Source organism: Mchenga conophoros, linkage group LG15 (assembly GCF_057382185.1).
Source record: "Mchenga conophoros isolate Kocher_MC1m ecotype Shallow Benthic linkage group LG15, M_conophoros_male_GT1.1, whole genome shotgun sequence".
NCBI lineage: Eukaryota > Metazoa > Chordata > Actinopteri > Cichliformes > Cichlidae > Mchenga > Mchenga conophoros.
The window spans coordinates 4,794,880-4,807,512 of NC_140540.1; the positions used below are offsets into that span (position 1 = coordinate 4,794,880).

Below are 12,633 nucleotides of genomic sequence, written 5' to 3' on the forward strand. Positions count from 1 at the left end.
AAGGGAGAATTTAGAAAGATGGAAAGAGAAAGTGCCATTGAGGAATGAGCTTTCTACCACTGAGCATGTACAAACTAGGAAAGGTGAGAGCAATGACAGTCACTCCCATCTGGCATGGAGTCAGCTGTGTATACAGCGTATCGAAAGGGATATCAGCCTGATAAGCCCACAGGGACCGGGGCAGATAGGGTAATACAGCTAGATGAAATCCAGCTCAACCTAGAGTGAGAATTAAGAGGATTAAAGTTTTCTTAGAAACTTGCGCTCCTACTCCATCTCCACTTTACAAAACTGTCAATCGCGTCCCACAATGACGACTGGTGATTTTCTTTTATTTTCAAAGTAAAAACAAAACAGTTTGAAAGCTTGATTCATCGTTTGTTTTCTTGCTTCTCTCACTATGCTGACAATGACTGTGTTGGCGAAAAACATTTTCATTGTAACTGCGTAAAATATATGAAATATTTGAAGGAATTAAACAATTTGTCTTGCGGTTTGTTTAATCTTGTTGGGGCTTAGTTTTAAGCTGCAGACAGACTATAACTGGCAAGGGGAGATATACGAGCACACATAAGGAGGCCAGATTGAGAATAATGTGGATGCAAAAGTTATAAACTGTCGGAGCTGTAAGGAGGCGAGTAAAATAAATAACCATATCCCAATAACTGAAGTTAAAACACTTTTACATAACAAAGACTTAATTACTTCCTCTAACATGCGCTTGCGGGACATGCAGCACTCCTCTCCGCCTTCTGCTCACATTGTTTGAACATATAGACCCGAACATTTAACAGTTCATCCCCTGTTAAAAAGAAAGCAACATTTTTTAAAAGATTTAAGACTCACAGTCCCTCAGTGTAAAGATACTTATTAACAAAGTTGTACTTCCCTGAAAGTATTATTGGAAAAAAGCACTTTGAGTATTAATAGTAAATTTACACATTTTGAGGAAATTTTAAAACATTTGCTTAAATTTTGAAGAACAATTTGACCCAATTCAAAAAAAACTTGCTTCCCTTTCTTATGTTACATCCAGACCAGATACTCTTATCATACCCAGCATGCACTTGGAACAAAATGCTATTCCCTTCATTGAACAATTTCTGTTTATGTAATGTGAAATTGTCGTATAGTCATATGTCTTATAACAAATGAACGTAACAAGCAAAATACTGAAAATGGTTTAGGGACAAGGACTGGACTGAAAACTTGAAACAGTTGAATCTAGCTTATTAAACGTCACAACCGTTGCTCTGAAATATCGTGGAGCAGATACGCCGTATGAAGCAACAAAACAAGGAAATACTTTCTCACTTTACCACTAGTATGATACTGAGGCTTGAAAGTGGTTAAGGGTGGCCAAATGGAACTTTTCACTTTCTTATCACAGCTGAGCGTAATTGTTTTCGACATTTGGGGGGGGAAAACCTTGATTGAGTTTATTTCATTAGGCTTTGTGCGGTGCATTTGAGTGCAATCAGGATTACTTGCCCCATCCAATTTTGCTTTTCCTCCCTGGTAACTGTCAGTGAGGTGAATGCAAACAGGATGGCTAATCTTTGTCGTAAGATTTCCCCCGCAGCAACATTAGCAGAGCGTAGATAGACATGTGCGGAAAATAGGTCACAAGAAGGAAAATCTTGGCGTTAGTTGGTGTATGAATCACTGTTTTGTTGCTCTTGATTCTCAAGTTGCTCAAGTAAAAGTTTGATATGTTTAAGTGAGGTTATGTTTATAGTTGATATGTTGTAAACACAGCAGTTTGAGCATGTGCGTGTGTTTATTCTGCACCACTGAATTGCTCATTAGTGAAATATTATTATCCCTAAACACTGTGATCCAAAAGCAGCGTATCCCATAAATAAATTGGAGATGTAGCGACTTTCTGTCCAGCTCATTTGAGAGAACGTGCGTTTGTGTTTAATGTTTAGTTTCCTTGCAGGAAGCTGATTAAGGTGTTGCAAGCGTAGAATTTTTCCGCTATAACATCAGCCGAGTTTATAACACTCACAGCAGAAACAGTCATTTTTTACTAACCAGCTGCATCTAACCAGCGAACTCTTCCTTAGAGGATTTGAAAAGAGTAATAGCCACAAATTTACATTTTAAGTGGAACACTCCAGTAAACAACTTTAGTGTTTTCATCTGGTAATTAGCTAGTTTGTCAAAAAAAGAGAAAAAGACAGCTTAACTGTGATTGCACTGTAGCAATCTTTACCCATAAATTAGCATTTTGGAGCATTTGCTCTTGCTCAAATTTATATTTACAATTTTAATCAGGAAAAATAACTCATGTTCTCTCATCATCCAATATATCTGAAATTATTAATGTAGGAAAGCACCTTTCATTCATCTATAACTGCATCTTTCTCCTTCCACATTCCCTCTAGTTGGAGTCTGGCGTGCCGTTGCCCAGCCCGATGGAGCTGATGGGAAAGATCTTGGTGAAAAACAAAAAGAAACACCACAAGACAAGTGGAAGTGCAAAGAAAAAACTCTCTGAGCAGGTTTCTAACACCTGCAGTGATTCTTCCAGCGTGTGTGAGCCCTCCTCCCCAAGCGCAGGTACTGCACCTTTAATATAATACACACGCACGCACGCACACACACACACACACACACACACACACACACACACACACACAAATTCTACTAACAAAGCCATCAAATCACAATGGGCTCACTGAGTTATGATATTTCAGATGTGTAAAAGCTAGCCTAACCATCTGGGTCCCTCTGTACTGTGGACCAAGAGCTCTGTGCCGTCCAGAAACTGAATCACTGGAGCAAAACAGTGCTATTGTTTAACATTCATCACTTTCATGGCCCTCTCCATCAGTTGAAGGTATTATTGGCTGTTGCATGCACTCCCTGCAGGCATTATACATTTAAACCGGGGCATCTTAAACTCTGGCCAGTTGTGTGTGAGTGTGTATGTATAAAATGCTCTCTGCTTTTTGCTGTAACTGCCTAATATCGGTCCTATTTGTTCATACGTTTGCCTTTTCAGTTGTGTACTACATACGCACTCGCAACAGCACCAGGTCAGCTTTGGTGCTAAGGGATCTCAAAGTATGCCAAAAAATACCCCCCACAGCATTACACCCCCAGCCTGAACCGTTGATACAAAGTAGTCTGGATCCATGCTTTCATGTTGTTTATGCCAAATTCTGACTCTACCAGCTGACAGCCACAAGAAAAAATCGAAACTCAAATCTTCTCCTGTACACTTTTGGCGAGGCCGTGTGAATTGTAGCCTCAGTTTCCTGTTCTTGGCTGATAAGATGTGTGCGGTGTGTGTGTTGCTGTCCATCAGCTTTAAGGGTCGATGTGTTTCTTGTTCAGAGATGCTCATCTGCATACCTTGGTTATGACGGTGTTACTGACACCTTCCAATCACCATGAAGCAGTCTGTCCATTCTCCTCTGACGTCTAGCATCAACATGGCATTTCCTCCCGGAGAGCTGCCGCTGACTGGATATTTACTCTTTTTAGCAGCAACTCAGTGCTTTGATGCATGTAGACATGTTCAAGACAACCTGGGTCAATGAATGTTTTGATGAATATGGATTCTCCATAAACCCTAGAGATGGTTTTGTAGGAAAATCCCAGTAGATCAGCATTTTTTGAAATGCTCAGACTAGCCTGTCCGACCCAAGTTCAGAGTCATTTAAATCATTTTTTTGATGCTCATTTTGAACTTCAAAATGTCATCTTGGCCATATCTATATGCCTAAATGTATCAAGTTGCTGCTGTGTGATTGGCTGTAGTTATGTTATGTGTATCATTTGGTTGTTACAAATGAGTGAGAAATGAATGGAGAAACATGAACCCATGGCCCCCACAGTGAGAGTCTAGGACACATTTTGCTGGATATCCATGGTCCTGTAATCAATCACTTCTATCCTGATAAGTATGGAAATTATTTGAATCATTTAAGTCTAACATGGACTGACATGTTAGACTGTTCTCACCACCATCATCTTAAAAACACCAGGGTCCAGAGTCTGGGAAAATCAATATGAAGCAAACTGGAGCTCTGGTGGCAGGCAGTGGCCAAACATATATTGTTTTGTCTATTTATTTAACATCCATCTACATATTCCACTGGACCAAGCAACATGTCACCTTTAGTCTGCCCTGGTTGTTGAGCCTTAAGTTCTTCTTAGGCTAAAACACACTGCCCCCTGGTGTTGGAAAGTAAGCAGTACAAGTTAACAGTCAGGAGTCCTTTTTAACTGGTATACATGTTGTAAAATAACCTTCTTTTTTTTTTAAGATGATTTACTGAGTAAACTAAACAGTAAACTTTGAACTGAAAAATATGAGGATGATCTTCAGTGAGTGCTTTGTTTTTAAATCGCAGGTTCCACCAAAGAGGAAGTGGCAGACTCCACACAGCCCTCTGATGGTACTGAGCTTACACTGAGACCACAGGGCAGAAAGTCTATTGGTGAGTCCATGACCTCAGATGGAGACTTAAATCTTTAGTAGAGCCCTCATTAGGCCGGCACAGAAGCTATAGGTCAGACAATTACACCGTTAAAATCAATTTCCTCTGTCAGTGCGACCTCCGATTCAGTGGGAAATCTTAAGCAGATCTCTCATTATGTGGGTGCAGAGGCTGGGTCAGCTCAACCAAAACAATATTGAAATTCATTTCCTCTGTCTACGAGCGCCAATAAATTAGGACCTGCCAGCATGAGCCTTACTTGTGTCGCTGTTTTAAATGTAATGGAGGCAGTCGTGGGCTGTAAATGAAGACCATTTAAAGACAGACGGCTCCGTTCGTGTTTGTGCAACGTTTGCATTGATTTGGCAGAAATAAAAACTCAATTTACACTCGTTTCAGCTTTGTTTCATGCATTTCTCTGCTATCCTGTCTGTGCCATGCGTTCTAGGTGAAGTGGAGGCCGAAAGCGAGGACGAAGATGATGATGATGATGACTGTAAAAAGGGATCAATGGATGAGGTGGGTATCTTGCAGGTGACAGCCATCAGTTCAAATCCTGGTTATAATGGAAACAGACTGTTTAGCCTATATGTGCTGAAGTTGTCCTCTAGTGTATGATCATGTCTCCAAATTGTGTGTCTCCAAAATCAATAAAACCTTTGCAGAAGGATTCTAACAGACTTTTTTGGTAACGTTTCTGCTGCTTTGTATTTGTACGTTTTTTAATATGTGTGCTTCCATGTGTAGGGCACAGCAGGCAGTGAGGCATTCGCTACAGAGGAAATGTCCAACTTGGTCATCTACATCCAACCTGTCAAATTTAACAGCTTTGAGGCTTCCAAAAGTCAGTAACAACAATGAATACTGAATGTGCAGCAACAAACAGATCGCTGTTAAATAAGCTGACAATTTTATACCACTCTCAACCCACAGAGATCAATCGAAGCTACCAGATGTCATCCTTTGTCGAGACCAAAGCTTTAGAGCAGCTGACCAAATCTCCTGTAGAGTTTGTGGAGTATCCCTATGGTTATACCGAAGCATCTCTCTTTCTGTCCTTGCTAAGATAAGAATTTGTGCTTCAGTGTCTGATGCCATGGTTCTCAGCTGGGTGAGGAAAGAGTTGTTGCCTCAAGTGGGGGACTCCAAGTATCTCGAGGTCTTGCTCACAAGTGCAGCGATAGAGGAGAGGGATATTTATATCTGTTGTGGTGTCGAGAACGTCATGAGCTGTTGGTAGTGATCGAAAGTTACACGAGAATAAATGAACTTCTTCTGAGAGTGTCTGGGCTCATTTTTTGGAGCTGATGGGTGAAAAGCTCAGAGTAGATGAGCATAGGTGTTTCAAGCATAGATGAACTGAAGAATAGCCTGTTATTTCAGCCTCATTTTACCCCTTCATAGTAGACAAAGGCTGAGTGTGTTCCTTTTAGCTTTTTCCTTAACTTGCTTTTGTGGATTATGTTGTTTGTGAGTGATTTTGGAGTAGTAATCCCAGCAGATGTTTAGTAGCATCACTTAGAAAGTATTTTCAGATGCAGGTCATGCAGTCTTGCCCTTAACAAGCTCTGTTCAGATACAACAAGCTGCAGCTGAGCAGGATCTACCCTAAAGGCACTCGAGTGGATTCATCCAACTACAACCCTCAGCTGTTCTGGAACGCAGGCTGTCAGCTGGTGGCTCTCAATTTCCAGACTATTGGTGAGAGGGAAGCCCAAAACACATTCCTTCACACTGAAGAATAAACTAAAACACTCTCACTTTTATGTCATTATCCAGGTTTAAATATGTTCCTATCCTCACCCCACAGATTTATCAATGCAGCTCAACCTGGGCATGTATGAATACAATGGGAAATGTGGCTACAGACTGAAACCAGAGTTTATGAGACGGCCGGATAAGCACTTTGACCCATTTACCGAGAGCACAGTGGATGGGATAGTAGCCAACACACTGTCTGTGAAGGTGTGTTTATGTTTGTGTTTTGTGTGTGTACGTGTGTGTGTGTAGCTTTCTCTCTGTATAATTAAATTTTTCCTTCCAGATCATCTCAGGCCAGTTCCTGTCAGATAAGAAAGTGGGCACATACGTGGAGATCGACATGTTTGGTTTACCAGTGGACACAAAGAGAAAAGCATTCAAGACCAAGACCTCTCAGGGCAATGCCATCAACCCTGTCTGGGAAGAGGAAGCCATTGTTTTTAAGAAGGTGAAACTATGGCCTTGTACACACGCAGTGGTAACATTAATTCCAATCATAGACTGTATATGCAGTGTTCTTGATGTACAGTCCATCAATCCTTTTTCATCCCTTTGAACTTATCTACTTATTCAGTCAAGGGATTTGACTACTGTGGCTATCAATATGCAGATATTGATAGGTAGCTGTAATGGCTATATGTCATAAAGCTTGAAAAAAAACCTGGGGTGTCATTTAATTTCCATTTTGACATCTTTAGATAATTAAAGCGCTAACGCATTCATATTCAGTTTATACCTATGGATTTAAGCAGCAAAGCCACTGTTAAAAAAAAAAAAGGTTGGCTGCATTAATCTTGACCATCTGCTTCCAGTTAATAATATAACAGTAAAAACAATTTGTGTGTTTTATTCCCATTCATAATATTATTCTTAGGTTGTCCTGCCCACGCTAGCATCACTGAGGATAGCAGTGTTTGAGGAAGGAGGGAAGTTTATCGGACACCGCATCATTCCTGTGTCAGCCATCCGTCCAGGTGACAAAACTTTGCACTTATTCAGCATAATTTCACACATAGGTTGGCGTTTGGTCAATATCAAAAAAAATAACTTATATTAGACTTTATATATTTATAATACAGTTTGATAAATCATGAACATTTGCATAAGCTTTGCTTTGCTCTAGAGCCTGACCGATATTTCTGCCCTGATTTGTTGGTATGCCGACATCAGCTGTTGACTGATATATCAGTATCTGATTTTAGAACAGCTGATAGATGCAAATTTAAAAAGAACCAACCATGTTATGACTGTTGATATTGCATAGTTGCTCGACCAAAGGCCACTCTACAGCTTCCACGTTGGCACTTTGTTTGGAGCAAGTAATGCACGACTTGTTGTGACAATAGAACAAGATTTATTTAAACTGCATTGCCATTATTGTCTCAGTAGGGACTTATAAATAATTACATGTAACAGTTTTAGGGAAATCTGTGCATATTTCATGTCTGTGAAAGAAATGAAAAAATATTGTTTCATTACCAGATATCTGTATCAGTCTTAAAAATCCAGTATCGGTCCAGCTGTTCTTTGCTTTGATGTAAAACTGTTGTTTCTGGAATGATAGAATTAAAATCTAACCCAAACCTTGCAGGCTATCACTACATCAGTCTGAGGAATGAGAAGAACCAGTCCCTGACGTTACCTGCTCTGTTTGTGTATGTTGAAGTAAAGGACTATGTCCCAGACACATTTGCAGGTAAGTCAGGTGATCGCAAGAAAGAAGAAAAACAGAAAAAGAAATGTGGTTTTTTCATCATCACTCTTTTCTTCCCTGTCCTCAGACGTCATTGAAGCCTTGTCCAATCCAATCCGCTATGTCAACCTGATGGAGCAAAGAGCCAATCAGCTGGCTGCTCTCACCTTGGAAGAGGGAGGGGAGGAGGAGGGTGACAAAGAGGTGTGTGTGTGTGTGTGTGTGTGTGTGTGTGTGTGTGTGTGTGTGTTTGTAGTTCTCTCTGCATCACAGGTCATCCAACATGTGTCTCTCCTCTGTACTCTTTGTGTTCATGCGTAAAAAGCTTTGAGGCCAATAATCAGTGGCTGATGAGATGAGCGGTCCCTCATCCAGATGGGCACTCTCCTCATTATGAGGAAGAATCTGGTTAAGAAGTCAAAATATATCATGGGGAAGGTGAGAAGATAAAGAGAGCAGAAACAATTTAGAAAGAGAAAAGCGTCAAAGGCTTTTTAATACCATCGCAAGTGCTTTGAAACCCACAGCCATCTAATAGCACTAGTGAATAAAATGATGGATTATTAAGCACAGCACCACAAGTTCACACAGATACTATCAGCAGACTTTGTTTGGAACAGTTTTTGTTTCTTGGTCACCCATGAGAGACTGTATTTCCAACCACTGCTATAGCGTCATTGCAGCAGCATCAAGTCTAATATGGCATCGATCTGCTAGATATCACAAATCACCCCTGCGTATATTACCACTGATTCTCAGGGGATGCTTTATTTTATGCCTGATGTTTTTAAGAAAAAGGCCAGCCTTAAAGTACATGAAATCCTAACAGTATCTATATAGTTTTACCCAAATAATATCTTAAATGCAGGTCTGTGTGTTTAACTGTTGTTTACAGTGTTTTGAATGATGTTGTGATGTATTGTGACTCAAGTAAAAGAGCAACAGTAAAGCACTGGAATACTTCCTACAGTGCTGATGAAAATAATTTCAAAATTGAAATACAGATAAAACCTGTGATAGATAAATAGTGGTGGGGTGACACTTTAAGCTTACATAAATACAGAGGTTGTTTAAAAAGATGCTCAGAAGTCAGTGGAGTTTACCGTCAGGTCCTTAGGTAGTTGGACAGAGACACAGTTTTTGTCATTTTGCCTCTGTACACCATCACAGTCTATTTTAAGTTACGAAGTCACCCACAAACCCACACTTCCACATGAATGGAAAGTCCTGATGTGTGAGACTGTGTCATGAGGCTGAGTAGACTGAGGGGCGAAGGGCCTGTAGTACTAGGGAGCTGTGATCGCTTTGCAGTGTACCTGACCTCTAACTAGTGTCTTAATTGTAAGTCTCCTACTATAAAGCCTATCTACACTCACCTTAGCTGTGTTAATGTTATTATTTTATCGTATTATCAGTCTATTAAGATTGCACTTTGTATGCTGTAATGTTTTATCTTTCGCTCCTAACCAGGAACACTTAACCAAAATTTAAATTTTAGTGTACTTTGCTTGACTGTGTCATGAGATGTGATTGAAGTGCAGACTTACACAGCCCTGACAATGGTTTCATACAAAAGAATCACCAAAGACCAAGACTACTGTTTAAAACATTGCACGTTTAAAATATTTTTGTTTCTTTTCTTTTTTTTGCAAAAATGCAACTAAACTTTGTTTACAAAGATGGTATTTCTCACTTTAACCCTGCCCCAGGCAATAACAGTACAATCTACTTCACACATTAAAGCACGTAGTGACCAACGATGCACAGTATATACACGCAGTATAGGCAATCACACAGTTAAACTAGAGTCGGCAGTAAGCTTAAATTTTAGTACAGGCTCCAGTTTGAAAACAACTCAAATGGCAAGAAGCTCAGAATTCTGCTGCTTCAGAAAATGTGATTTATTTATTTTTTTGCTTTGTTTCAAAGTGACAACCAAGGAAATATTAGATCACAGACAACTCAGACTAACAGGGTCAGCAACAGTGCAGCAAAGGGAGGAAACAGGGTTTTACTGAAGTTGTTCATTTGCAAGTAGGGGACTGTTTGAATTTACTCAATGGAGACGAGCACGAGTAATGTAGGTGCCAGTGTATCAGGTAACAGACACAGACTTAATTACTGAGGAGAGATGATTTCTAAGACTGGAGTGAGGATAAATTTAGGATGACAGACTAGGCAGGACGGAGTTATCTGGGGTTATTAGGAAAAGCGAACCGGAGAGCAGGGTTGTTCCTGAAGGGCTTCTTTGATCTGTTCTGCCAGCTGATATGATTACCCACGAGAATGGCCAACAGAGAGCTGTATCATGCTGTGACCATGGAAACAGTGACCGAAAGAGGCAGAGCGTGGAGCGCGGAGCACAGTGTGGGGAGATAAGTGTAGAGAGCAGAGGGGAGAAAAAAGGGAAACATTCGGTTAGCATGACAAAAAACTAGATCATTTAAAATTGCATTAACCTTTCAGAGATAAGAGCGTATAGGCCGACATTCAGGCAGGCCGACGGGAAATTAAGATCTGCTGCGCCTCAGCACAGGAAACCATGCTGAGAGTGGGTTACCAAAGCTATGTCTACAAACTAAGCTGCACGACACAACAGGGCCAACAAGTGAGTTCTGAATACAGGTGCAAAGGAAGGAATTACTCCTACTGTTAGACTCAAGCGTCTGGTTTTTTGTTTTCTTCTTTTTTATAGTGTACTTCATATGAAGAAGTTTGGAAGTATAATTCTGCAAAATGGAAACATGCCTGATTTAAATGATATTTGGGATTTAAGTTGTTCTGCAGTAGTTTTACTTTGCATTTGCTTAATCCTGAATGTTTCATATGATGCACAGGTGGAGACATTAAGTGATGCCCCCTCAGAATCAAAGGATCAGAGGATAACGCCCGCTGAGAACGGACTGAGCCACACACCCACTCCCCCCAAACCTCAGTCACTGGTCAGCCACCAGCCTCAGCCTGCAGGTACTAAAACAGCGTACCTGCCTTCATTATCATCATCATCGCTACACATCCACAGTCAAAAAGATATTCATGCCTGAAAGGCTGACTTTGAGTAATTTTGTACATTTTTCATATCATTGTGGTATATACGAACAATCTTAAATTGAATGGAATCTGGTCAAACTAAATGTATTTGATTAATGTACATTTAGTTTCTAACTAATTATTTGAATAAGTAAATCTTTGATATAATCTTGGGGAATATTATTTTTTTCTTACTGTCTGACTTGATTTAATATATATAACAATGCATTAGATTAATATAGATATCGCTGTTTGTACCCAGTTTACTGACTTTACTCCCACTTTAACTGATCCTGTGAATTCTGAACAGGCTCATTAAAACCATCAGTGAAGACTGAAGACATCATCCAGAGTGTTCTCACGGGTGAGCTTCTGATTGCTAGATCTATAGTGATTTTACTGATCTCTGTTCCTATCTTTATTTGAAATCACTTCTTATCAAAATTAAGTATTTATTAGACCTTTTGACTTGATTTGCAAGATAATAAATCCCTGTGTTGCCCATATTAAGGTCATATTTCTTTGTTCAAGATTAATTATTCATGGTTGCTTTTGCAGAGTAACAGCACTTTACTATTATGGCCGTCTTTAGCGATGGGAAACAGTGTAGTAAACATAAAAGTTTGTTGTACAGTAGTTTATAATTTTTTCATTAGAAATCTTTTCCCTTGACCTTTCTCTTGTATTTAGAACTGGAGGCTCAGACAGTGGAGGAGCTGAAGCAACAGAAGGGCTTCGTTCGGGAGCAGAGAAAGCAGTACAAGGAGATGAAGGAGCTGGTTCGGAAACACCACCGCAAGACCAGCGAGCTGATCAAGGAGCACCAGGCTCGTGTGTCGGAGCTGCAGAGCCAGCATCAGCGTCGGCGCTCTGCCCTGCAAAAGAGCCATAAAAGAGATGGTAAGAAAAGGTAGGTGGCCTCCTTTTCTAGTGTTCAGTTTTACTTTTATTTGCCTTCTTTTTGTTTTTGAAGTCGTCCCCTCCTGCTCTGTGTCTTTAAAAGAAATCCACTAAAACACATCCATGCAGTTAAGAAGAATAAAGTTACTTGCACTTTTTTCCTATACCAGCTCCCATGTAGACTCAGTGTTGTGTTTCAACCAAAAATACAATTAGTAACAAGCTCTTTTTTCCAACATAAAAGCTACTTTGCTCCCAGAGCAGGTTGCTCCGCATGTTTGATTTGGAAGATTTTCATTTTCTTCCTGACACATCTCTAAAGGGATTTGTTTCTCTCCTGGGATCAAACTGAGGATCTTTTGCTTGTCAGGCAAATTTGTTAACCACAACACTATAGAGAAGTGTGGAGTCAGTGGCACAGCCCTGATGAGCCTCTGATTCAACCTGTGTCAAAAGTGCAGATTTCTGACTATATTCCACATTTTAATTTTAATAGTGCTATTTTGTGAATTGTATTGAAAATTTTCATGTAAGTCCTAAACCGCAGAAATAGACTGAAACTTACAAAATAACCACACATGTTGTTGTGCACACATCTTACTGTAAATACCACAGAAGCTTTTTACATATTTTATGAGGTGATAATGATTCTGTTAAACTATGTAAAAAAGTACATGCAAACTCAATATGCCACACCACAGTGGAGTGCATACAGTACTAGTTAAAAGCAAACACAGGTATTAGTTGCTGAGCTGTTCATAGAATTTTAATGTTGCATAAGACTTCCTCCAAGTT

General features: G+C 39.9%; 1 protein-coding gene across 3 annotated transcripts in view; it reads left to right on the plus strand.

Moving 5' to 3' along the window:
* Window positions 1-12,633, plus strand: part of plcb1l (phospholipase C beta 1-like) — a 128,924-nt gene that overhangs the window by 99,289 nt on the left and 17,002 nt on the right. For 2 of the 3 annotated variants that reach the window (XM_085245819.1, XM_085245820.1), the window contains exons 14-27: window positions 2,391-2,565; window positions 4,368-4,454; window positions 4,903-4,973; window positions 5,202-5,298; window positions 5,388-5,472; window positions 6,031-6,155; window positions 6,265-6,419; window positions 6,499-6,663; window positions 7,090-7,189; window positions 7,807-7,911; window positions 7,997-8,112; window positions 10,746-10,875; window positions 11,249-11,302; window positions 11,629-11,848. In XM_085245819.1, the coding sequence (XP_085101945.1) occupies window positions 2,391-2,565; window positions 4,368-4,454; window positions 4,903-4,973; window positions 5,202-5,298; window positions 5,388-5,472; window positions 6,031-6,155; window positions 6,265-6,419; window positions 6,499-6,663; window positions 7,090-7,189; window positions 7,807-7,911; window positions 7,997-8,112; window positions 10,746-10,875; window positions 11,249-11,302; window positions 11,629-11,848 (1,685 nt within the window). The remainder of the gene's footprint in view (window positions 1-2,390; window positions 2,566-4,367; window positions 4,455-4,902; window positions 4,974-5,201; window positions 5,299-5,387; window positions 5,473-6,030; window positions 6,156-6,264; window positions 6,420-6,498; window positions 6,664-7,089; window positions 7,190-7,806; window positions 7,912-7,996; window positions 8,113-10,745; window positions 10,876-11,248; window positions 11,303-11,628; window positions 11,849-12,633) is intronic. The other variant, XR_014888461.1, reaches the window with a different exon arrangement.